Raw genomic sequence first — 26,715 nt, forward strand, 5'->3', positions numbered from 1 at the left:
CTGACATAATGGATAGACCACTTGACCTTTTCTTATCTGACTTAAACACAGGAATAGGAGAATGCAAGTTCTCTTGTACTTGTTCCCTCAGGCACTCTTGTTCTTTTCTCTTTCATGGCAAAGTTTATCATACTCAGATCATACTCAAATTCTATCTCAGATTATAGAAGTGCGGTCACTACGTCAACTGCGTATGAAAACAGTTCAAACTGTTGTTGAATAAAGTCGTTATTTTTGTTTTGTTCTGCAAACAAAAAGTATTCTTGTTGCTTCATAACATTAATGTTGAACCACTGTAGTCACGTCGACTGTTTTAATGATGTCTTTAGTACCTTTCTGGACCTCAAAAGGTGCAATAACGTTGCTGCCTATGTGGTTCAGAAACTCTCGGATTTCATCAAAAATATCTTAATTTGTGTTCCGAAGACAAACAAAGGTCTTACGGGTTTGGAACGACATAATTAATGACAGAAATGTTTGGGTGAACTGACCCTTTAAGTTTTCTTTCATTTATTTTATTATTTGCTAGAATTTACTCTTCATTTGTTATTTATTTATTCTTTATTGAAAATGACTGGATCTCACTGCATCAAATATATTTGGAAAAATGCATTTTGCATTTACCCAAAATGTATTACAAAATTAGAAATTTCTTACCTTCTTACATTTTGTGTTTTTAAGTAACTGAACGTCTAAACAAAGCATATTTTCAGCCTAACAAACATATTCCTTAAGCCATGCAGTTTACAACATATATTTAGCATATATTTGAAATATACTTTGGACAAAAAAAATATGTGCAATATTTGTTTTGCATAAACTACCATTTGATGTCCAATGCAAAATCTTGATTCTGAAGAAAAAACATGCAGAACCACTGGTTTGGATTTTGGTAAAAGTTATAGACAGATTAGGTTATACAGTCTACTGAACATTACCTTCAAAAGAGACATTAATGCTTTCAGACATACATTATATGGTATCAAGAATCTCTATGATTATGTTGAGTAAGAATAGTGACAGAATATCTAATCTCAGAAGTGAACTTCAGGGGGTTGTGGAGAGCACTGCCCCCACTCCACTGTCCAGATGTGTAGTTTTAAAGGGCTATGAGCTGAACAGATGGCCCTCTATGCTATTGTAGGCAGGCTGGGATTATGTGGTTGCACACGACCAGCCAGGGGGATGCAGAGCTCCACATGTGCTGGGATTATTGTTATTTTATGTGCTCGGCAGAAGAGTGGCATATTTCATCTCAAGATATATGGCAAACAGTTCTTATATCTACTTGCCGCTCAAATGCATGGGGGTGGGACTACTATACAACCACTACATCCTCTGGAAGGCTGGAGATTACACTGGATATAGGGTCTGTGCGGATTACAGCGCTTAGTGCATTTTGTCAGATGTAATGAATTCATGGGATAGCTGTACTGAAGTTCAGAGATGCAGGAACATGCTGCTTGAAAGCAGAGATAAATGAGGTAGATTACAATATGAAAATGCTTAATTAAACATAATAACCATGTAGAGTGCCTTTAAAAAATAAACAAGTATAAATACAAATAATATACTAAATTGTAAAATTAAATATCCTAAGGCCAACTTGTTGAAGCTGAATAGTCCTGCAGAAAACATCTTTACGTGTAACTCTGCCGCCCCCATATGTAGAAAACAGGAACTGCACCGATAGAAACGTCACACACATACGTCGATCTGATATCACCAGGCGATTTTCTATTATATCACATTTCTCAAGAGCCAATATTTGCGCCATTACCGATAAATAGCCCAGCGGTAATAAACTATAAGGTCGACCTCCAAACGCTAGATGTCACATGACGGCCATTTCTCCCCAATGACGCAAAAATCGCTTTGTTTTGGCACATGACCGGAAGTGTCGCAGGTTCCAGGAAGCGTTTCATGAATTCAGTTTGACATGTTGGAAGTTGAGAGATGAACGCAGAGGACCCGCAACAAATGGTGCTTATATATCAGAGCGCATTTCGCAAGAGACTCGGACCAATGCAGAGCTAAACTACGGGCTGTGACCGGTCACTCTGTCCAGTTGTTGGTCATGTTTTAAAGTTGTCTAGCAGTGCTAAAGGACGAGCGCTCGTGCTAACGCTGTCCGTGTCACTGACGTTGAGCCACAGAGAGCTGTGCTGTTTAGTTCGTCACATACAGTAGTTTGTTTTCGTTTGTGGTTGTCAGCTGCGGCTTGTTATATAAGGATCTTTAAAAAGAAAGGAGATATTTTACTTTCTCTTCAGCCAGCAAGGACAGCTTCGCTTCCGAGAGGAGGACTCTGCTTGGCTTGGATAGTGGAGGTCTTGTATTTATTTGGACTGAAATGATCATAGACTGCGGTTGACCTAGGAACAGGAGGTCTCATAACAATGGTAAGTTATTAGTTCACCTAAAAATTTAAATTCTGTAATTGTTTACTCACCCTCATGAGTTGTTAGGCAAAATGACAGGCTCACTTTCACTTTGTATGGAAAAAGATGCAGTGAAAGTGACTGCGGCTATCAATCCCTATGGTGGTTCTTCACATCTCCTGTACAAACTGTAGAAATTGTCTGGCTGATAGTCAGAAAATCACTCATATTGTTTTTTGTCTGTTAATTTTGGTGTGGCAGATATTTGTTCAGGACAGTGGTTCCCAACCAGGGGGCCGGAGACCCCTAGGACACCTCAGCAAACTTACAAGGGGGTCTAAAGATGTCTTAAAATGATTTAAAATCAGACAAAACAAGCTCTGAAGTGTTTTCATAACAAATTCCACAAAAATCACTAAGTCATGAGGCCTTAGAGTATTGTTGTGGGAAAAAATGTTATGTCAACAGGTTCCATGTGACTTGGTTATGCTGCATTTAATTAACATTATTTATTTTAGTTAACTTAAATTTATTACATAAGGGTAACTCAATGTCATTTAGTTGAATCAGGTTAAAGGGGGCGGGGTATCACACACAGTTTCTGCCAATCTCATGTTAATAGAGTAACAATGCATCCTTCATATCTTCGAAAAGTCTTTAGTTTTGTCATATTCATAAAAGATAGATACGCTAAACCGAGTCTTTCCGAAAAAAGCTGAGATCCTGGAGGCGTGTCTGCCGTCAGTGCTGTGGGCGGAGCTAAAGAGTCACGAGCGCGCACAGCTTCTGTGTAGAGATCGCATGCTAACTGCGACATCATTATAAATAAAAAGGGAACAAAAACGTTTGTGTTGTTTACATTATATGCACTTGTGCGCCTATTTCCAACAAAACACAGACATCTGATGCAGCTTTACTCACCGCCCCCGATCTGCAAATCCAGCGCCGAACTGGGACTTGTTTACAAAGTATTCATCACCGAATTCCAAGAACAAGCAAACATACGTGCACAACTCCGTTGCTGCCCCGGAAAAACAAACTTCATCCTCTGTTCCCTTAACGCTGGGTTCTTTGGGAAGCTGAAAACGGTAATCTTTCCCTCACAACCAAAAACACGCTCCTTTGTTTACAGGAGCTGCGTCTCATTTTGGAGGCTGCGTCCTTCAGAGGTCACATTTGAAGGCTGCTTACGTCATCAAGAATGTCATATTTAAGAAAAGTAACCATAATAAAATAGGCTGATATTCATTGTGAGGTGTAAAAATGCTATAATTTCTTTTTTACGTTGCAATCTAACAGTTATTTTTCTTAAATGAGACTGCCTCAATGATGTATGCAGCCTTCAAAGAGTGCAGCCCCTGAATTGGGACACAACCATTGTTGAAAAATCTCTCGGCTTCCGTATCCCGAATGAAAAGCGTTGATGGGCGTGTTCTTGTTCTGGGTGATGTGTATGTGCACGCTTATCAGGGAGAAGTGCCTATACAAGGAATTCCTTTCTCTTTTGACGTTATACAGGACACACTCGAAAAAAACTCTCCGAAACCTGTACCGAAACCGGAAGTAGTGGATTTAGCACAGAAATACTCCATCATACGGCCAGCTCGTGTTTTGAAACTTTGGCAATGTTTAGCATGAGAATGAAACGCTTTAACAGTGTAAATAAGTCAGAATGCATGAAATAGCATTACACTCCCCCCTTTAACTTTCTTAAAGGTGCCATCGAACGATTTTTTACAAGATGTAATATAAGTCTAAGGTGTCCCCTGAATGTGTCTGTGAAGTTTCAGCTCAAAATACCCCATAGATTTTTTTTTATTAATTTTTTTAACTGCCTATTCAGGCTGCGGCCCCTTTAATTGCTCGCGCTCTCCGCCCCCTCCCGAGCTCTCAACTCTATCATTGCATAAACAAAGTTCACACAGCTAATATAACCCTCAAAATGGATCTTTACAAATTGTTCGTCATGCATGCTACATGCATGCATCGGATTATGTGAGTATTGTATTTATTTGGATGTTTACATTTGATTCTGAATGAGTTTGAGGCTATGCTCCATGGCTAACGGCTAATGCTACACTGTTGGAGAGATTTATAAAGAATGAAGTTCGGCTCTCTTGGCTCCGTGAATACAGTAAGAAACGATGGTAACTTTAACCACATTTAACAGTACATTAGCAACATGCTAACGAAACATTTAGAAAGACAATTTACAAATATCACTAAAAATATCATGTTATCATGGATCATGTCATTTATTATTGCTCCATCTGCCATTTTTCGCTATTGTTCTTGCTTGCTTACCTAGTCTGATGATTCAGCTGTGCACAGATTCAGACGTTAATACTGGCTGCCCTTGTCTAATGCCTGGAACATGGGCTGGCATATGCAAATATTGGGGGCGTACATATTAATGATCCCGACTGTTACGTAACAGTCGGTGTTATGTTGAGATTCGCCTGTTTTTCTGAGGTCTTTTAAACAAATGAGATTTATATAAGAAGGAGGAAACAATGGAGTTTGAGACTCACTGTATGTCATTTCCATGTACTGAACTCTTGTTATTTAACTATGCCAAGATAAATTCAATTTTTAATTCTAGGGCACCTTTAATTTTGTCCAAAACCATTAAGTTTAATTATCCAAAATCTTTACTCTGTAAAGACTCTTATTATTTGGTGTTTGCCAGAAGATGGTTTTATTCCATCTATGGCATGCCCAAAATAGTTGTTTTTTATTATTAAAACAACTTTAAATGTTGTTAGCAGGTTACCACAATGGTAACCCCAAAACTATTAACATAACAGAAACTTTTAAATACCAACATAATAGAACAGTAAACATTAAAATGCCTCTGCATTTTCTCATGTTGCTAAAAACTGCTTAAAATAACACTTTATTTCAACATTTACTCTCCCAGATCAGCCCCTTTGCAAAGCATGATGGGAAGTGAAAATGCTGTTTGATTGAGTCCTGGTTGAGTTTACTTAATTGAAACATGTTTTTTTATTATGAAAACATCAAGTTAAGTCAAAAACTAATTGGTTCAAGTCAATTTAACATGAAGCAATTAAATTTGAACCAGAAACCTAATACAATGGTGTTGAATCAAAATAAGTTGTTTAAATAAAGTGAACAGCATCAAAAAATAATTTTTTGAGTGTGTGAGGCCTTTGATTCAAAAGGCTTGAGAACCACTGGTTCAAAAGAACTACAAATTTGTTGTGAGATCAGATGTCAAGTTTGTGTTTCTTTGACTCCTCAGACTTCAGATGACTGGAGTGAACGCTGACTGTGAAGTTCATTCTCTGCTAGGATTTATTTTAAGTGACTAATCCAAGGGCACTCTTCCCTTCCGATAATGTTGGAGGGACTTGTTGCCTGGGTGCTCAACACATATCTGGGCAAATATGTGAGCAACCTTAACACTGACCAGCTCTCCATTGCTCTTCTTAAAGGTATTTGAATTTGTTTTGGTCTGTTTTAATCAGAGTTGACTGTCTGTGTTGTGTATCATTTATGTGAAGTGTGCATTTTATAATCATCCAGGGGCAGTGGAATTGGAGAATCTCCCACTAAGAAAAGATGCACTCCGAGGATTTGATTTGCCCTTTGAGGTCAAAGCAGGTTAGTGTTATTCCAATTCAATTAGTAATTTGTATGTTTTGCTGGCTGATATGATAATAGCCTGGACTTTTGCTACACCTCTCAGTGTGCCCGTTTGGAAATACCCTTTTGATTAAATAATCAATCAACTAAATAATAGGGGAAAAAAAATAAACAAACTGATCTGATGTTAGGGAGGCCTTTCAAGATGAAGTCCTAACAAGTAGCGTTCTGCTGGTCATGTGATCTCAGCATGGCGGCTGCTGTGAGATAGACTAACTGAGATGTTGTGTTTTTATTGTCATTTTAAGTATAGTTGTCAAAAGTAATATTCATGTGTTTCAGTGTAAAACTGAATGCACCTTTAAACCTAAATGAATGTATTTTGAATTGCATTACACTCATTGTCTGTCTGCACAAACATCAAGACTAATGTCAGTTATTCCAGCCAAAGGTTAGGTATTTGCGTCTTGGGATCTTAATTGTGGGAATTAAGAAAACTCTTGCACAGCAGAAGTATGTCAAAACAGGATTATCTGGATATTCTTGTGCAGTGACATGATGGCACTTGAAAATATATTTACTTTTTTTCTAAGATTTAGACGTTATCAATTGCTCAGTGGTATAAATAGATATTTAGAACGTAAATATTACACACTGTTTGTGTCAGTAAGATTATAATACTTATATTCAGCAAGGATGGATTACATAGTTTAAAAGTGACAGTAAAGACATTTATGTTACAAAAGATTTCTATTTTAAATAAATGGTGTTTTTTAATGTTCTATTCATCAAAGAATCCTAACAAACTGTATCATGGTTTTCAAAAACATATTAAGCAGCACAGCCTTTTCAACATTGATAATAAGAAATGGTTTGAGAGCAGAATATTAGAATGATTTCTGAAGGATCATGTGATGCGGAAGACTGGAGTAATGGCTGCTGAAAATTCAGATTTGCCATCACAGGAATAAATTACATTTTAAACAGGGGCTGAGTATTGACACAAATTTCATGATGTGATTTTGATTCACAATCTTTCAAGCGTTTCAATTCTGATTCAATTTGATTCGATAGTAACACTTTACAATAAGGTTCATTAGTTATCTACATTAGAACTAATAATAAACATGAACTAATTATAAACTGCACTTCTACAGCATTTATTCATCTTCATTAAAGTTATTTTCAACATTTACTAATACTTTATTAAAATCAAAAGTTGTATTTGTTAACATTAGTTAATGCACTGTGAACTAACATGAACAAACAATGAACTGCGGTATTTTTATTAACTAACGTTAACAAAGATTAACAAATACACTAACAAATGTATTGCTCATTGTTTATGTTAGTTAATACATTAATGTTAACAAATGAACCTTATTGTAAAGTGTTACCGATTTGATTAATTAGGATGTATACCAAGTACAGTAGGCAAATTTTCTCAAGGAAAAAAAATCTCTCAACTAATGCTGAAAACTATAGCCTATAGGGAGTCAGTTGGTACTATACTTCTACATGAAGGTTAAAATGAACTGATTTGTATAGAAACACTTAAATTATACACAAAGAAGTTTTTATAAGAATACTTTCTAATTACATAATTATGTAATGGTTTTTTGAAATATAAACATTTTATTGGTGGCTGCCATAAAAACTTGACAGATTTATTCAAACTTACATGAAATATTGAAAATATTTATATATATAATATGCGCATATGTGTGATATATGGTGTATATATATCAATATATATCATATTTAGCAAAATGCTCCTGTAGAGTTCATTTTTCTAGCTGACTAATGGGTTTATGGACATTGAATGACTTTTTATGAGGTAAATGTAACATTACGTGACATTGTTTACTCAAGCTGTTTTAACGTCTTTCTGCGGTTGAAACGCTGATTGAGCGATTACATGGACATGTAATCTAACCCATATCTTCTGATGTTCATTCATGTTTATTCGTGCTGTATATTATATTATATATTATATTTATTGTTTGAATTTCATAATAAGTTGGACAAAATTTTAAATATGAGACTTTTTCATATCAAAAGTAACAAAGCACAAAGCTTTTTGTGATTTATTAGATGGGAGGTGCTCTACAATATTCTGTTCATTCATCCACTGAAAACACAAATGTTTTTTTGTTTTTTTTACCCAGCCCCCTTTTTTTTTTTTTTTTTTTTAAGTAAATTAAAATAGAAAATTTTAATAATATTTCATAATGTTACTGTTTTTAGCCTTGGTGAGCATAAGAGACTTATTTCAAAAACATCAAAAAAATCATACCAATCCCAAACGTTTGAATGGTGGTGTATATGTAAAAATGTGTATTTTATGCTTCTTTTTTTTTTTTTTTTTTATAAATATTGTTTTTTTTTTTCAGGTGTCATTGGGAAGATCACCCTCCAGATTCCCTTTTATCGACCACACAGTGACCCATGGGTCATCTGCATGTCCCAGCTGAACCTGATTGTTGGCCCTGCGCCCCCACAGGAATATGATGAGGAGCAAGAAAGGGAAGCTGAGAAAGAGCAAAAGAAACAGCTGCTCAAGGCGCTAGAGGACAAGTGGAAGGTTTGTTTGAAAATATCAGCAGAATCACCTGTGGTTACATTTATTTATTTATAAAACTATTTATTTAATTTTCACTTTTATGCATTTATGCTCCAAAAATGTGGAATATTTTACTAATTGAAATGACAGGCTCCAATTTGTAAAAAGCATGTGTTTAGTGTAATTTAGCCTGTTTAATATATTTGAAGTGATTTTCCTTCTATTAATTAATTTTATGCTATTATTGTCATTCTTGTTGCTTTTATATTATTATATGGAAAATAAAAAATAACAATTTTACGCTGATCTATGAATAACTTTAAACCTTTTTATTTATGAAATGTGCAACTTTTTTCTTTTCTTCTTTTTTTTTTTTTTTTACCAGAGTGAATGTGAGCAGAAGGGAGAATCTTATTGGTACTCTGCCACAGCATCTGTTGTGACTCGAATCGTTGAGAATATTGAGGTAATTTTCACTATTATAATATTTACTTCTTTACTTGCACTTTGCTGCTGTTATAGTTTAATGTCATAAATACACTTTTATTATGATTTTTTCTGCATATTAGTTGAAAATTCAAGGCGTCCACTTACGTTTTGAAGATGATTTCTCCAACCCTGGGAAACCATATGCGTTTGGTGTTTGTATCAAGAATGTATCCGCACAGAACTGTTCCAAAGAACCAGTGAGTTATCCATATTGTTTTGTATTTTCATGAAGTGGCTCTATCTTTACATATTGGAATATGAAAGGTAAACTCTTCACTCATAGGCTCAGAAGCTTATTCGGCAGAAGGAGCTGGAAATCAGTGAATTCAGTGTGTACTGGGACACGGAGTGCACCATTCTTGGAGATCTTCCCTCAACAGAAGTACAGGTAGATTTATGATAATGTCAAGACACTCAATAGCACAATGGCTAGTGCTTCTTGTAAACTCTTTCTCAAACAATTGTCTGTTACAGGAGCAGATGAGTAAATGTATGCAGAACCGTGAGCATCAGTATATATTTGAGCCAGTATGTGCCTCTGTGCTGTTGAGGAGAAATGCCTCAAAAGAACCACTACGATCTCGTAATACACCTCGCATTGAAGGCCAAGTACAGTTGGAACCCCTCTCACTTCGTCTCTCACAGGTAACATTTTTCAAGATTTTCAAATCTCATGAACCTTTCCTTTATGTTGTTTTTCTCACCTTATTTGAGCCCTCCAAGCACTCTTGGGCTGATATAACTTATATACTTGAACAATATGTGAAACCACACTTTGTTGCCTTTTTACAGTTGAGTTTTTTGATGTAAACTAAAAATATCATTTAAATTGGCAATTTATTACAGGTTCAGTATCAACAGATCATGGCATTCCTCAAAGAACTGGAGCGACGAGAAAGGGAGATTCTTTTTCGAAAGTGGAGACCTAAAGTTCCCATTTCTGGAAAGTAATGAGATTTCTTCTTTTTTTTACTAACAAGCAAAAATATGTTTTGAAATAAGCTTTGAAACCTCTAAAGAGGTTGTGTTGATTTAAAATCTGAAAAATATTTTGTTTAACAATGGTATTGTGTTTCTAGAATAACGTCTTCTTTATTGTTGAAGCTGCCGGCAGTGGTGGATGTTTGCCATTAATGCCAACCTGAATGATATCAGAGAGCAGCGCAGACAGGGAAGCTGGGAGTTTGCTCTGCACAGGGCGCGTGATGCCAAACTCTACACTAGCCTGTATGTCTACAGGCTTAAGGGAGATACTTTGAGTCCACAGGAGGAGGTAAGAATTATGGACTTACAGGATTGAAGGGTGTTTTCAATAAAGTTAGATTATCTTAATGTCTCAGAGCTCACTACCATTGCATGTGTTGTTCTTGAGTTTGGGAAAAAAAGGAAATCTTACTCTTTTATAATCTGTGTCTCTCACATCAATAGAGTGAGCTAGAAAGGATTGAAGATGAACAGACTCTGGAGGAGTTGCAGATTCTCCGGGAAACTGTTTATGTCTCCTTCCGCAAACATGAGGAAATTGCAGAGGCAAGCTGAGATGACTTACTTTAGTGCCCTAGTTGTGGGCAAAATAAAAATGTTTGAGTTAAAAATCATGGGTGATACTGTGTAGCCTAATACTAAAAAAAAACTATTTCAATTTTTTTTATTATCGTAATTACAGTCTAAACATTTGTTAAATCTAATCCCTCACTAGTTAATCGTGTATTTTAATCATCCCTCATATCCATTTAGAGTCTACGAGAGCCCATAATAAACGAGACCCCAGCCACCTCTCCCTCAGGATCCATACCTAAAAGTGGGAGTTCAGGCATGATCCAGTATCTGCAGTCTTGGTTCCCAGGCTGGGGTGGCTGGTATGGGGGTACTGAAAGAGATGACCTTTTACCAGGCACTGCCCAATGGGAAATTCTTGGTGAGTTTTTCCAGTTATGCTTACCAGTAAAAGAGGTTTATAACAATGATTTAATATAATTTTACATTTTATATACAACATTTCTATACTATTATGCATTGTGTATCAAGACACCTCTCTCCTCCAAACAGCTGAGACCGATGATCTCTTTGATCCTTTGGAGGATTCACAAACACTGAATACCTTTACAAGAAGGGATCATCTCTTTGCACGGCTGGACTTTACCCTTGAGAAAGCAGCTGTCACCCTCTACCATCAAGATAAAATCAAACCTCTTTTGAGTGAGAGCGGGGTCATTCAGCTGGAGTTTTCAGGTTTTTTAATATATATATATTTACTTATTATTTAAATAAAAGCTCAATGGCTTGGATCAGTTTTGAATGTTAATTTTATTTTATTTTTTTTATTTTGCTTTACAGGTGTGAAGATCAGTGTCGAGTCTCTTCCTCGCTCTGAGTCATCTTTACTCACAGTGAAACTTGGTGGGCTGTTTCTCCGGGATCTCACAACCCAGGGCTCTGTCTTTCCTGTCCTTGTTTCACCAAAACCGGTATGATTTTGCCCACGTTTAAAGTTATGTTGTGCCCTAGAACTGTTATCTGTATGTACTGAAAATATCTGTGGCAAAATATAAATGTAAATATAAATCTTTTCATTTAAGGATAAGGTTGTTGTTGCTATCAGTCAACCAACTAATATCGCAAAAATGGGCAATCTTGGTGAGTAATCTGCATCTACTGTATAAAAACATCTATGTACAAAAAATGTCTATGAAGGCTGAATAAAAACTTATTTTACCTTTCTTCAGGCTCTGATGTAGAATCATCAGCACCTCCTGTCTTTGAGATGATTTATGAACGTAATCCAATAAGGAGCAAATTTGAGAGGAGACTGGAGGTCAATACCAGTCCTCTCAATATCATTTATAACCCTCAGGCTATCAAGAAAGTGGCTGAGTTCTTCTACAAAGGAAGGGTCCACACCTCTGGTGCGTATTGAGCATAAACATCCCTCTTAAATCAGTTTAAATTGCTTTTGTGAAATATCAGTTTATTATTGTTTACATTACATTTTCCAGGGTTTGGATATCAGTCTGAGTTAGAGCTGAGAGTGGCTGAAGCAGCCAGGAGGCAATACAACAAGTTGAAGATGCAAACCAAGGCGGAAATCAGGCAAACCATTGATCAGCTGCTAGTCGGAGAGTTCATTGTAAGAGAGGATATTTTTTTTAATTACATTCAGTTACAGTCTCAATTAGATTAACAGGATTCTCAATCCTTTCACAGGAGAACAGTAAGCACTGGACTATGAAATTGGATATATGTGCCCCTCAAGTCATCTTCCCAGATGATTTTCAGTCTGAAGACCCCATGCTAGTTGTGGTAGACCTTGGGCGTATTCTTCTTACTAATTCCCAAGGTAACTGGTACTGGGCAAATCAAATGTTCTTCTGTAGCCTTTTCACACATTCTGAATTTATTGCAGTTGATGGCCTCTTCTGACAGTTTTATTTCTGCTCCCACAGAAGATCATAATACAAACCATAAGACCTCTCAAACAGAAGGAGAGAGTGATGAAGAATTCCAGACACCACTAGCAACACCTCCTGGGACTCCACCTCTAGAGCAAGAGGTGGATGTCAAAGGTCAGGAGAGGCCCTGTGATATTACCAGCCTTAAGTCACCAGAAGGTGCCCAAATTGTCAGCAGGAACCTGTATGAGAAGTACTCCTTATCTTTCAATGACCTACAGATCATGGTTGGCCACTATAAAGACAACTGGAAACATCTACAGGAGAGTGAAGTGGGCCCCACTCATGTGGTGGAGAAGTTCAATGTCCTACTACAGCTAGAACAAAGACTGCGATACACGTCAGACCCTCAGTTCCCAGGGGCTGTTCTCTCAGGAACACTACCAGACCTCAAAGTGCACATCAACCTGGAGAAGATGACTGCCCTGAAAAGCTGCTTGGCTAGACTTGGTAATTCAGGGGCAGATGGAGGTGACAAGGAGGGGGAGAATCTTAGATCCCCTGACCCTCTTACACTTCGTCATGAGAAGATCTTTCAAAGAGAAGATAGTGATTGGAAGCTCCAGGGTTATGATAAAAGTCTTACCAAGAGTGTGATGACACTTGAGCAACATACTCGAGAGATGCTTGTGGAATCTAGACTTCTCCTTGTAGAGTTTAATATCAATTACATGCAACTTGGCATTGAAAGTGGGGGCCGGTATATTTCTGTCCTGAAAGTGTTTGGAACAAATGCACATTTCGTAAAGCGGCCTTATGATGCTATGGTTTCCCTCACAGTTCATGGGCTCTACCTTGTGGACACATTGCAGACATATGGCTCTGACTTTGATCTTCTTGTTGCATCTCATAAACACCTAAGTTTCGATGTACCTACTGGAAGTCTTCGAGAAAGCCAGCCCACGTCACCTGTTTCACCAGACAGTAAATCTCCAGAACTGCCAGGTTTGCACAGGGACTCCTCAGATCTTGCTTTTGACAAGGCATCTCCACGGGGCTCTCCCCTGAGAGACCAGGAGGCTCTTATTAAGTTGGAATACCAGTTTGTCAGCTCAGACTGCCCCTCCATGAACTTGGACAGCTCTCTGCAGGTAACCTCTATGCAGGTCAACAACCTGGATATAATCCTTAACCCTGAAACCATGGTAGAGCTTCTGAAATTTCTTCAGCAGTCTTTCCCCAAAGAAGAAAACTCTCCAACACAACAGTTAACACCACAGCCTAATGGAGAAGACAATGAGGACTATCAGTCCACTTATGTCCAGAATAAGGAGTTAACAGTTGAAATTCACAGGTTAAACTTGCTGCTTTTGCGAACTGTTACCACCGGGACTGTTCTGGGAGGTGAGAAGAAAGGCATGAAAATTGCTACGGCCAGTATAAATGGGACAAAAGTCAATGTTTCAATGGGAAGTCGATTGGATGTCAATGGCTCTCTAGGATGCATTCAGCTTGTGGACTTGACTCAGGAAGGTGGCAAAAGTCAATTTGTGGTCAGTATTGGAAGTGTAGAAGACAGCTCCTCCACAGATGGTGTGGCATTCTTTCCCATTCCTGGCATGGCTCCCTCTGAAGCTTTGAGTTTCCGCTTTATGGAAAAGTCTCAGGGAGAATGCTCCCTTCAACTTCAGATGGCATCTTTACACTATAACCACTCAGCAAAGTTCCTGAAAGAACTCAGTTTATCAGCAAATGAAGTGGAGGACAACTTCCGGTCTATGCTGAAGACTGCAGCCTCAAAGGTCTCCACAGTATTGGCAACGAAAACAGCAGAGTACAGTGGTATGGTATCTCTCTTTGAGAACCCATACAGAAGATCTAGGAGGCAGAGCCAGTCTAACTGGGCACTTGACCCTTTTGAGGAAGACGATTTCTGTGTGCCTGAAAAGGACCCAGGCTTGGATTCTTTTCTGGTCAAGCTGACTCTAGACGTCAGTATAGAATCCCCAGTTGTGTCTATTCCTAGAAAGCCTGGTCACCCTGAGCTGCTTGTTGGACATTTAGGGAGTATACGAATTCAAAACTTTATTACAGGGCAAGACTCAGAAGGGGAGAAACTGCAGGTTGAAGTAAAGAATATAAGACTCTATTCTGTCAACACAAACATGGTTTTAAGGAAAGGAGCACGACTTAACAGCAGCTCCACTTCTGGACCCTCACCTTCTCATGGCAACATTAATCTGAACGAGCTACAATTTACACGGCATGACTTCTTTGAGTACTTGAGCAGAGGAAAAGGTCAGTTTTTAAATTCTTAAAATTTTAGGAATTTGTGAAGGTTTTTTTATATTTACATTTAAGTACTTTCAAGGCTTCTTTCAACATCTCCATCTTTATGCCTTTTCCAACTTTTAGCATTTCATATTTTAAAAGATGCCACCATCAAGCTCACTGTCGAGAAAGTCCCTGTTGATGAAAACTCACACTTTACCTTTTTGTCAAGTGAAGAACCTTACCAGAGCACTGGGTTAATGAGAGTGGAAGGCAAATTTGTTAATGCTGTCCAGGTAAAGCACTATAAAAATGCATAGCATAACAGATTATTTATTTTTCATATATAAATTCCAGAATTTTAAGTTGTGATTTCTTCTCTCAGGTGTGTCTTTGCAAGTCTGTGTATGAGCAGGTGCTTCAAACTCTCGATAATCTCTCATTCATCGAAGATCAGCGAGTAACACCCAGTCAGCCCCCCACACCACCACCTCCTACACCCTCCTCCACTAAACCGCATCGCTTCCCTGATCTGCAAGGTGGGCTCTTTGCCCGTGACCCTCCTTATGTTGGCCTCTCTTACTCCTCATTGTCATCATCCCTTTCAGCAACACTTCCACTGCAAAACGAGAGCCCCCCTCTCCAGCCTCCTTCTTTTACCCAAGTGAGGGCCAACTTTCGGGTCTCTGAGCTGCAAGTGCAGTTGAGTGGAGACCTCAGCCAAGGATCTCAAGGGTTGGTCAGTCTGCGCTTTCAAGACCTGGAGGGAGACTTCACCAAAGATAATCCCCATTCAGTCTCCATCCAACTCGCCCTTCACTCCTTGTTAATGGAAGACCTGCTAGAGCCAAACCCTGAATCAAAGTACAAACATCTCATGGTGTCCAGAGGTGCTCCAAAGCCCTCCACCTTCAGTCCAAAGGAGTACCTGTCACAGTCGTGCCCAACAACATCCAATGTTCTGTGCCCAGAAATGCCACGATCTCTTCCAGCGCAATTTGAAGAGGCACAGAATGTTTTCCAGTTATATCAGAGGCACCCCAGTACACCATCTGCATCCAATCGGAAGAGCAAAAAGGATGCTGAGTGCCCCAGCACCCCTCCTCCATCCCCATCCCGCCAAACTCCATCTCCACACCCACGGTCAGACTTTGACGACTCTTTGGTACATATAAACGTGCTAATGGTTGATAGGCGGCACCCTGAGTTTAAAACACGGTATGGCAGCATTGGTCGTAGTGTAGACGTGGACTTCAACTGCCTTGATATTCTCATCACGCTGCAAACCTGGGTCATGATTCTAGACTTCTTTGGCATCGGCTCTACTGCTAATAACCATGCTTTGAAAGTGCCTACCACCACACCTCAGCCTATACCTGAACACTCACTGGAAAATAGTGCCCTCAGTGATCTGGAAGACTTGTATCCAGAGATTGAGGAAAGGGTCAATACAAAGCTAGATTTAAAGGTACAATAGATATAATGCTAAAAAATATAATTATATAAATTAATAAAGGTGTAAAAAAACAAATTTACATTAAAAAAAAATTATGGGCAGTATAGAGTGCATTAGTACCCGTCCACTTTTTCATCTGTGTTGTTCCTGGTAGTATTTTTTCCATTCATTTTTCCCATATGGATAAGTCTTCATTAAAGCGTTATAAGCCATGAACCAAGCTGATCTGCTACGAATCGCAACATTGCAGAAATTTACCTAATGCAAAAATGTTTTTGAAATTCTATTACGTCTTTCGTTGTGTTTCATGGGAGTGGGTGTTCCCTTGCAAGCTCTTTTGGCTCGATTTGCTTGCTCTGACTCTGGTGGAATTTTCTGTACAGCATCATGTGTAATGTAGTTCTTCACCAAAAATTCAGCTGTTGAACATGATTCTTTTAAAAGTAAGTTAAAATTATGCAGGCTGGTGGCTTCAGCAAAAGCATATACCATCGATTAACAACCGCAGAACTCATAGTAGGTCTGTCTTTACAGATCTAAACATTTTTGTTAAAAATCTATTTCTGTATGGAGAAAACGAATGGAGTTTTTACTTCCGGAACCTGACTATTGCACTCTATAATCTTTAAAAAAAAAAAAAAAAAAATGATGTGTGTACTTCCTTCACAGGTTCACTCTTTATCACTGGTACTGAGGAAGAAGACCAATGAGCTTGCTAAAGCTAGTGTCTCTAAACTTTTTACACATATGGAAATGATTGGTGTGTATAAGTATAATGAAATTTGTTAAAATCAGAATAAAGTATTTTCTTGAAAATTGACATTTGCTAAATTTATGTGTCACTTTCAGATGGAGATCTGGCATTGCAAGGAAGTCTGGGAAGTTTGTCACTGAGTGATTTGACACCCCACGGGGATCTATACAGAGAGCGTTTCACAACGCATGGCGGAGAGGCCCTTGTCTACAACATATACAAGTATTTTTATATAATTTAATTAATGCATATTACATATAGTTACATGTTTTCACATTTTGTCTGTTTTTTTTTTTATTATTCTTTATTTCTTAAACATTTTAGATTTATAACTATTTACATAGCCCAAGATCCGCCCACATTCATAAGATGCAGAGAGAGAGAGAGAGAGAGAGAAAAAAGGAGGGGGATTCATTGTTTAGAGTTACAGTACATCTCAAGATGTCAAGAGTTCTGATAAAATCTCAATAAGGTCCAACCAAAATTGTATTGTCCTTCTGGTGGCGCCATGCACTTTGGCTGTGGTATACTCCAAAAGGGAAATGTCCAGCAAATAGGACATCCACATAGACATAGCTAGGGGAGATGGCTCCAACCAAAGTTTCAGGATAACCTTTTTGGCAGCAGTGAGGGCAGCAGACAGAATCCTCATTTGATTGACAGACGGTGATGGCAAAGAATCATCCAACAAAAGAAAAAGCAGTGGATCCTTTTGGATTTTAGAAGATCAGTCAATATGTCCTGCACCGAGGACCAGAACAACTCGATTCTAGAACAGTCCCAGAACATATGCATATATGTACCTTGACTTGCGCTGCTGCATAGGTGGCATAAGGGGTCAGGCTTTCTTTTCATTTTATATAATAAACAGGGGGTGGCATACACCTTATAGATTAACTTATAATGAATCATTTGATGTGGTGGGTTTTTTGAGGTAGCAACACAATGTCCCATTGAATCACAGTGTTAAGTTCTTTCTCCCAGAATCTCTCAATTGGAATATTTGAGTACTGTCGTACCACAAATGATTTATAAATTACACTCACAATACCTCTCGAATCCATACTAGAATCTATCCAGTTTATCATAGGATGAAGAGATTTATCATAGTTTAGTCGACCAGGGTACACCATATGCTTTCAACGCAGATCTCAATCTTAAATACAAGAAAAAGGAGAATCCTGGGAGAAGAGAATTCATCTTTTAAAATCTGAAAGGACTTGAGCCCATAATCATTGTACAGATCTTTACCACATTCAACCCAGCATTTGGAAACGAAAGGTTTGTTACCTGTACAAAGATTATTATTATGCCAGATGGGAGTAGAGTCATTGTAGGAATCTGAAACTCCCATAATCTCTTCTGCTGCTTTCCAGATTTTAATAGAATTACTTATAATTGGACCAAACTTTATGATTTAGTTTTAACATTGCCTCTATCTTCAGGTATGGAGAACCTGACCCCTGCTTGCAGCGAGAATATGATATGAAGGTATCTCTTCAGATGGCCTCAGTACAGTATGTCCATACCCAGCGTTTCCAGGCCGAGGTGGTGGCCTTCATCCAACACTTCACACAGCTACAGGATGTCCTGGGCAGGCAGAGAGCAGCCGTTGAGGGTCAGGCAGTAAGTGGGCCATTTTAATTCTGTTTGTTCAGTGGCAACCTTTGGACAGAATAAGTTGAAATGTTGAGATAGCACCCTTAAATATTTATTTATCCCTTCCTCGTGTGTGCTTTTGTACAACCTAGTGTAAATGATGCATGTATGCCAGGGAAAACAGACCAGCCAGTGCTGCTCATATAACCACTTGCCATTTGGGTGATCAGCTGGCTGCCCTCAATCCTTCCCTGCAGAGACAAGATAGAGTTATACAGGGAGTTGTCAACACCTATTTCTTTAAAACTGGAGACACTGGTGATGAGGCTGGACACTGAGCTGTCTGTCCTTGCTCTAATCCTTTCTTACATACCACTGGCTAGAGATCAGCAGTTACCCATTAGGACATTCTCCTGTCTTGCTCTCATTCTTTTGTCCTTTGTACACTTTGCATTAACAAAAGCAATGAAATGCCCAGATCTTTAGGTGCAATGAGAATTTTGTTCTTTCAGAGATTTTGGTGCAAATCTGGGTTTGTTAAATTAAATAGCGTGATGTGCTGATCAAAAAACTTGTTGTTGTTGTTTTTTTTTTTTTTTTTTAAAGTACGTCTTGGAAAAGTAAAAGCTGTACTAAGATAGTTGGCTAAAATGTTAGCTTGCTAATTGAAAACATGTTTCATTTGATTCATTTTCATTTTAGCTTTGATAATATAATGTTATTATATGCAATTTAAAACATGTTTAAATATTTTCATGATTATATGCACTTTGCCAAGCTAGTAGGCTGAGCTGTCACCTTGTTAACCGAAGGCTAACTGAAAACAGAGAAATGGAAATGTTAAATTTGAGCATTGGCGTGTTGGTAATATAATGTGATATTTAATTTCAAAGACATTATCATATTTAATAATTAACTATTCTCAATTCTGTTTTGTGGCTAAAGCAAATCTAGAATTGAACTGCTATAAAATCAAAGTGAAATGAACTGAGCACAAAGGTCATGTTATATCCCTTCATATAATAGCCCTAAATTAGCCTAACATTTAAAAATAGATTACTTTTTTTAAGTTTAGTGAGATGTATTTTTTTTCTAGTCAATCATGACATTGTAGTGACCTTTTTAAAGGGGATTGTTTTAATTCACTTTCTACCCTACAGGTGCGTGATCGCCCACAGCGAGCTGCTCGTGTGTTGCTGGACATTGAGGCAGGTGCTCCTGTCCTCTTGATCCCAGAGAGCTCCCGCTCTAAACGCCTCATAGTGGCCAACCTGGGCCAACTCCGAGTGCGTAACTGTTTCCTGCCTGCCGGCTCTCGTGGCACCTTCTCTCTTAGAGATAAGGTAGAGAAACTTACAATGGCACATACCTTTTTCCCCTCTCTGGTGAGTCCTGCCATCCCTATATAGTGTACACACAACATCGCAGCTCTGCAGCTGTGGGATGCATTTAAGGAGCATTTTACCGTTTGCTGCAGTCTGAGAACGATTTCATTAAGGGGAAAGAGGGGAGGGGGGGAGCATTGAGGGATGATAGCATAAATTGAATCTCTCAAACACGAATTGAGGAAAGTGCTTCATGGATGTAGTCCCATTCTCTATTGTGCATGGTTAAGGTCACAGTTTTCCAAAAAAAAAAATTATATTGGTATGTATTCACTTTTAATTTAACCCCTGCGTGGTTGCGTACAGTTTGTGTGAATATCAGACCTAAATTAACAGTTTATGAACATTAACATTCATCTTATCATTTTTTTTGTTGAAGAATTTGATTTTGCATGCTAATTCATACAAGGATCCCTCACATTATAAGGTATCAGGGTATGCTAATCTGAAGTGTGTTTCTTATTTGACAATATGATGGTCTCCCTTCTTACTTTCCTTGTTTTCATGACCTATAGGAACAATTTCACATTGAGTAAATACCATTTTAGCATAATCTGTAGGAAATGCAATGAAATTTTATTGTAATCCTCACACAAAAATCTCACCGTTATTATTTACTCATTCTTATGACATTCCAAACCCCAAATGCCGATATGTTTTGTGATTTGAATGGCAATGGCAAAGATCCAAGTGAAAAATAAAACATCATTTTATTATGTTGGAATGACATGAAAAAGTAAATAATGAATAATTTTCATTTCTGGGTGAACTCAGTATTTTGGTTGCAGTGGACACTGAACTAGGCTCAAAGTTTTGTTAGTATCTTTTCAATTTCAATATTTTAAGATCATAAATTTGTTTTTTCTTATCTTATTTCCAATTAAATCTCTATACTTATTCTGTAATGAACAGTTAATGTTTTGGATGCATTGTTTGGAATTATATATATATATAATATACACACATATTTTAGTTTTTAACACTGTAATCATTCCTGAAGGATCGAGTGAAAGATGCCCAGACTGCCTCTGATATTGGGAAGGCTAGTGAAAAAAGGTCTTCAAGTTCCAGCTCAACTACTGGATTTATCCTGGGCAAACCCCAGCCCAGCCTCGGAAGCATCCCAGAAGCAGATGTGCCTCTGAGTCCAGGTCAGCACCCAGAATCTGAGATGCACTTTCTGTTAGAAACAAATAGGTTGAAACCGATCTCAAAGCAGATCAGCGGCACTCAAGTGTTGTTATTCTGAAGTTAGTCATCACTAACCTCAATGCTAAAAGCTTTTTTACCATTGGACACCTTTTTTTTGGACCCCACTGTGTTTATATTTACCCAAACCCTTGTGATAATTGACATGTCCTTATGTTACAGAAGACCATGTATGTCTGCTGGACTGTATAGCTCTGGACCTTCAGGAGATGGACATATTTGCAGCAGAGCGGTTGCCCTGTGAGCCTTGGGACAGTGTTGGAAAGCATCTGGAAACAGACTTGGTCTTCCCATCATACTCAGTGCATAGAAGTGGAGAGAGCCTGCTAAAGGAGCGCTGCCGTCTAAAGCTGAAAGTTGAGCGCAACCTTGACAGGTCAGTCACATGTCCTTATGTAGCCTAAGCTTTCCTGCCTTAATCGAAAATACTCCCAGTTTAGGTTTCCTTTGTCTTCGTTTTTAACATGTATTTCATTTTCTCATTGTCTCAGGGAACTAAGTCATGCCGTCCCAGACATGTCCATCCATGGTAGCCTGTCTTCTGTACACTGCTCCCTGGACCTGGAGAGGTATCAACTGATCCGCGGACTCTTGGAGCACAATCTGGGAGAGCCTGTGGAGGAGTTCCTCAGACCTTACAATCTCCAAGACCCCAGCACCTATGTAAGATTATTACAGCAGCCTTGCTGATTCACTTTTTAGAAATTATGAACAGTTTTATAGTTCATATTTATAAAAGGCAGTTGTTTATCATGTGACTTTTTGGCTGTCAGAACATCACTTGATTATAAATACAAAATTACCACTATCAATAAGGGTTTCAAAACAGTGGAACTAGTGATTAACAAGAAAAAAATAAAATTACCCATAATGTCAAAAATATTGCTGACCCCTGATATAAATGATGGAGATAGGCTAATTTGTTCATAAATAAAATTAGGTATTTTTTTTATTCTTCCCCTATCGTTTCTTGCCCCCACTCCTATAATAAAGCCCTAAAATACAATTATTTAAGAAAAAATGTCACAATGTATTAATGGAAATGTCATCATGCAGACCGTGTTAAGTGGTGATGTGTACACATCCCTGTCTCTTCTGGTGGACATGAAGGATGTCAGTCTGGAGTTACTGGACAACCCTAAATCCACAGGTCATAACCGCTCCTTGGCCAGGTACTTCATTTCTTCAAAATGTTTTATCTTTTATCTTATCTTTTTTATAGATTTTTTTTAAAGTGTAATTACTCTTTCTCTCCTAATAGGTTTGACTTTATGAAATCTAAGCTCCTGTTTGAGAGTTTCTCTAATGGCTCCAAGTCTGTGAACCTGGTTTCCCATTCACTCCTGGCCCATGACACTCGATTCACTGGGTGCAGTGGACCAACAGAAGGAAAACACAATGTGTTCGACTGCATTCTGCAGCCATCCAAGACAGGCACCAACCGAGCATCTCTGCAGCTGGAGCTACATTACAGGTCTGGGCACACTACTGAAACTACATTTAAATGCATTCCATTGGCTGGCACCTATCACCCTGTAGCCCAAGACTGGTTGCCCACTGAAGCTAAGGATGGTTGAGCCTGGTCAGTACCTGGATGGGAGACCTCCTGGGAAAACTAGGTTGCTGCTGGAAGAGGTGTTAGTGAGGCCAGCAGGGGGTGCTCACTCTGTGGACTGTGTGGGTCCTAATGCCCCAGTATAGTGATGGGGACACTATACTGTCATAAAGCACCATCCTTCAGATGAGACATTAAACCGAGGTCCTGACTCATGAAAAATCCCAGGATGTCCTTCAAAAAAAAAAGTAGCCTCGGGATCCATGCTAAATTTGCTCATTGGCTTCTGTCCATCATCATGGCCTCCTAATCATCCCCATATATATATATATATATATATATATATATATAATATACTGATTGGCTTCATCACTCTGTCTGCTCTCCACCAATAAGCTGGTGTGTGGTGAGCGTTATGGCGCAATATAGCTGCCGTCGCATTGGTGGTGGTTGAGGAGATTCCTCCCTTCCATATGTAAAGCGTTTGAGTACCCAGAAAAGTGCTATATAAATGTAACATTATTATTATTATCTGAAGATTATATGCTTTTTTACTCCATATTCTCTCTGTCTCACAGATCTACACGGGACTCCTCATGCTTCACTGTGGTTTTAAACAATCTGCGAGTTTTCCTCATTTTTGATTGGCTGCAGCTGGTGAGAGACTTCTTGCAGATGCCTGTGGAAAAAGGAGCAACACCTAACCGCCAGCGCTGGCCTAGTGGCAGCAGTGACCAAGGCAACTCAGCAGCTGTCATGCCCAAAACCGTTAAGAGTGGTGTGGTCACTAAGCGATCCACTGTGCCGGTCAATCAAGATAAATACCTGGAGGTCAAACTCAATGTGACAGGTAACATCTTAACAATATTGTGTTACTTTCTAAAGGCGGATTTAGGAATTAGATTAGGGCATTTCAGATTCTTTTTGATGGTAAGGAAAAATTTGATGCATCCAAGTTTGCTTGTGAGTGACCTCCTTTCTAAAACATAAAGCAGATATACATTATCATGTATAAAAACTCAAATAATCTAAAGTAAAAAAATAAGTATATACAGTACTGTTGAAAAGTTTGGGTTTGGTAAGATTATTTTAATGAATAAGTGTCTTATGCTCACCAAGGCTGCATTTATTTGCTCAAAAATATATTGTGATAATATAATATTATTACAATATTAAAATAATCCTGTGATTCAATAATTAAATTTTAAAATAATAAATAATTCTGAATTTTCATTATAAATGTCTTTACTGTCAATTTAATGCAATCCTTGCTGAACAAAAGTATATATAAAAAAAAAAAACATGCTGAACCCAAACTTTTGCCTTTTTTTCCTCCAGGGACAGAGTTTGTGGTCGTTGAAGATTCTTCATGTTTGGACACCAACGCTATCATTCTGAAAGGCACTACTGTGCTGACATACAAGCCTCGTCTTCTGGACAGGCCTTTCTCTGGCAGCTTAGCAGGCATTGAGGTAATGCCCTGGACATCTATGATTTTACAATATCCATGATGACATAAAAGAAAGAGTTGTTTTGATTGTATGAATTTTAATTTTTTTTGTCTTTTGTTCCTCCCGTTTAGGTATTCTCATGTCGGCTGGGCAGTGAGCAGGAAACAGCTTTGTCCATCATTGATCCTGTCAATGTGCAAATGGAGCTCTGTGGCAGCCCAACGTACCAGAGCAGTTCAGGGCTCCTAGATGCCTTCAACATTGAGGATTTTCCACCTCTCTTAGAGGTCAGTACTGAGTTGAATTGAGCCACAGGTCAGGATTGAGCCATAAGTGCAAAATTCAAAATTTTGTTTCCCCCACAGATCCAGTTTCCTGCTTTAGACATCCGCCTTTCCTACAATGATGTGCAGCTTTTCCTGGCAATAGCAAAGTCCATTCCCACCACAGGATCCACTGGCCCTTCAGACACTGCCACAGAAACTGAGAGTTCAGCACCCACTGCCAGTACAGACGCAAAGCACAGCTTCAGGCTCAAGACTGAGGCTTTACTAGGTTTGTTCACTCATTTAAAAAAATATATTGTTTTTATTTGAATACCTTTAAAGTGATAGTTCACCTACAAATTAAAATATTGCCATTTACTCACATTCCAAACCCATTTTACTTTTTTCTTTCTTTGAGAAACACAAGGAGAACTTTTAAGAATCTACTAGTTACCTTTTCCATTCAATTACAGTGATTTTGAGTCTTTTAAGATTCAAAATATTTGTAAACAATACAAAACAAATGTTGCTGACATTTTAGTGTGAACTATCCTTTTAACTAAAAATGTAAAGTTTTTAGAAAAGAGCTTTGCTGACATTTCTACTAATATTTCATTATAGAAGGTCAGCTCAAGCACTTACAGGACCTTGGGTTCAGGAAGGAAGACTGCAGACGTGCACTCATTCACTGTAGAGGTACAGCAGTGCACTAGTCCGCCAAGATTGCAACAGACACACGTGTGAATCCAAGAATGGCGTGTTGCATTGTCTAAATCTGTGTATGTTGAATTATAGGTCAGTTGGACCAAGCTGCCACATGGCTGTGGGAGAACGCAGAGGCCATGTCTATCCGAAGCCGAACTGACTCCGACTCCGGCAGCCACTCGGCTCCTCCCCTATCTGGAGTGGAAGTGAAGGCCGAGAGCGTGTGTATCTGTTTCATCGATGACTGTCTGGACTGTGACGTCCCTCTGGCAGAGCTCACCTTCTCACGTGAGGATGACCACATTAATTGTGATACTCCATATGTCAAATATACTATAGGCAGGCAATTCTTTAGTAGCTTTTCTTTTCCATCGCAGGCCTTTATGTTCTCCAGAGGATTGGGTCTATGCAGGAAGGCAAGGCTAGTTTCACTCTATCTGGAGATTATTACAACAGAGAACTCTCAGGTGAGATCTCAGCATGCGTGTTACCCTGGATCTCAGTAACTTCTCAAAAGTGAATCAATCCTTTTAATAACATTTTAAATAACATTTATTTTGCTGGTTTGGAGTCATTTTGAAGGATTGAGTTTGATTTCAAAAGTCTGAGACCACATTGAAAATCTTGGGTAGGAAATCTAATTTATGCCTGGAAAGTAGGGATGCACTGGTATTAAAATTTTGGCTAATACAGATAAGCTGATATGGCCAATAACTGATAAATGTTATGAAAAATGGATATTCATTTTGAAATTGGCTAAAGAGTATGTTAAACAGTGTTATTAAATGACTAGTGTTTTTAAAAATGAACTTTAAGTGAGTGCTAGAATACAAGAAGTAATAATACAAGTAATTTACATGTAAAAATTAATTGGACAAATGAGCATGAACAATTCACTGTTGTTGTTGTTGTTGTTGTTGTTGTTAACTAAAATGAAAACTATTAAAAATAATTTTCTGCAATTAAAATAAGGCTAAAATAAAATATACATATTAGATAAAAACCTAGTAAATACATAAGGTACTAAAATTACTCAAACTTTGACTGAAATAAAGATAAATTAAAGTTTACTTTAAAAAATAAAGTAGAAATCATTTAAAAACAAGAAAAACTAATAAACAAAAGCATGACTAATGACAAAAGCATGTAACAAAATTAAAATGAAAAAATTGAAAATATAAAAATAATACGTACTATAATAGTGTACAAATAGTACTAAAATAACTGGCAATTAAATATCCAATATTGACAAATATATTGTTTATAAAATATACTGTTCTCATAATAAAGATTAAGAATCTTGCTCTGCCATTAATAAATTAAAGGTGCCCTAGAACTTTTTAAAAAAAGATGTAATATAAGTCTAAGGTGTCCCCTGAATGTGTCTGTGAAGTTTCAGCTCAAAATACCCCATAGATTTTTTTAAATTCATTTTTTTAACTGCCTATTTTGGGGCATAATTAGAAATGAGCCGATTCAGGGTGTGTGGCCCTTTAATTCTCGTGCTCCATGCCCCAAGAGCTCGCGCTTGCCTTAAACAACATAAAAAAAGTTAAAACTGCTAATATAACCCTCAAAATGGATCTTTACAAAGTGTTCGTCATGCAGCATGTCTAATCGCGTAAGTACAGTG

The 26,715-nt window shown here is 38.1% G+C and overlaps 1 protein-coding gene across 3 annotated transcripts in view; it reads left to right on the forward strand.

Moving 5' to 3' along the window:
• Positions 1-1,882: 1,882 nt before the first annotated feature.
• The window catches only part of vps13d (vacuolar protein sorting 13 homolog D), a 49,864-nt gene continuing 25,031 nt past the window's right edge, over positions 1,883-26,715 (forward strand). For 2 of the 3 annotated variants that reach the window (XM_048178688.1, XM_048178690.1), the window contains exons 1-37: positions 1,883-2,402; positions 5,647-5,839; positions 5,931-6,008; positions 8,384-8,574; positions 8,939-9,019; positions 9,123-9,239; positions 9,326-9,430; positions 9,517-9,687; positions 9,889-9,989; positions 10,147-10,315; positions 10,471-10,572; positions 10,780-10,960; positions 11,092-11,274; positions 11,380-11,510; positions 11,622-11,679; positions 11,769-11,948; positions 12,039-12,169; positions 12,247-12,379; positions 12,486-14,729; positions 14,847-14,998; positions 15,088-16,170; positions 16,828-16,918; positions 17,008-17,134; positions 18,358-18,538; positions 19,672-19,896; positions 20,897-21,047; positions 21,268-21,481; positions 21,597-21,768; positions 22,162-22,277; positions 22,367-22,579; positions 23,239-23,510; positions 23,999-24,132; positions 24,243-24,398; positions 24,477-24,666; positions 24,999-25,073; positions 25,173-25,370; positions 25,460-25,549. In XM_048178688.1, coding sequence (XP_048034645.1) covers positions 5,743-5,839; positions 5,931-6,008; positions 8,384-8,574; positions 8,939-9,019; positions 9,123-9,239; positions 9,326-9,430; positions 9,517-9,687; positions 9,889-9,989; positions 10,147-10,315; positions 10,471-10,572; positions 10,780-10,960; positions 11,092-11,274; positions 11,380-11,510; positions 11,622-11,679; positions 11,769-11,948; positions 12,039-12,169; positions 12,247-12,379; positions 12,486-14,729; positions 14,847-14,998; positions 15,088-16,170; positions 16,828-16,918; positions 17,008-17,134; positions 18,358-18,538; positions 19,672-19,896; positions 20,897-21,047; positions 21,268-21,481; positions 21,597-21,768; positions 22,162-22,277; positions 22,367-22,579; positions 23,239-23,510; positions 23,999-24,132; positions 24,243-24,398; positions 24,477-24,666; positions 24,999-25,073; positions 25,173-25,370; positions 25,460-25,549 — 8,293 coding nt within the window. In that variant the 5' untranslated portion in view covers positions 1,883-2,402; positions 5,647-5,742. The remainder of the gene's footprint in view (positions 2,403-5,646; positions 5,840-5,930; positions 6,009-8,383; positions 8,575-8,938; positions 9,020-9,122; positions 9,240-9,325; positions 9,431-9,516; positions 9,688-9,888; positions 9,990-10,146; positions 10,316-10,470; positions 10,573-10,779; positions 10,961-11,091; positions 11,275-11,379; positions 11,511-11,621; positions 11,680-11,768; positions 11,949-12,038; positions 12,170-12,246; positions 12,380-12,485; positions 14,730-14,846; positions 14,999-15,087; positions 16,171-16,827; positions 16,919-17,007; positions 17,135-18,357; positions 18,539-19,671; positions 19,897-20,896; positions 21,048-21,267; positions 21,482-21,596; positions 21,769-22,161; positions 22,278-22,366; positions 22,580-23,238; positions 23,511-23,998; positions 24,133-24,242; positions 24,399-24,476; positions 24,667-24,998; positions 25,074-25,172; positions 25,371-25,459; positions 25,550-26,715) is intronic. The other variant, XM_048178689.1, reaches the window with a different exon arrangement.

Source organism: Megalobrama amblycephala, linkage group LG24 (assembly GCF_018812025.1).
Source record: "Megalobrama amblycephala isolate DHTTF-2021 linkage group LG24, ASM1881202v1, whole genome shotgun sequence".
Classification (NCBI taxonomy): Eukaryota; Metazoa; Chordata; class Actinopteri; order Cypriniformes; family Xenocyprididae; genus Megalobrama; species Megalobrama amblycephala.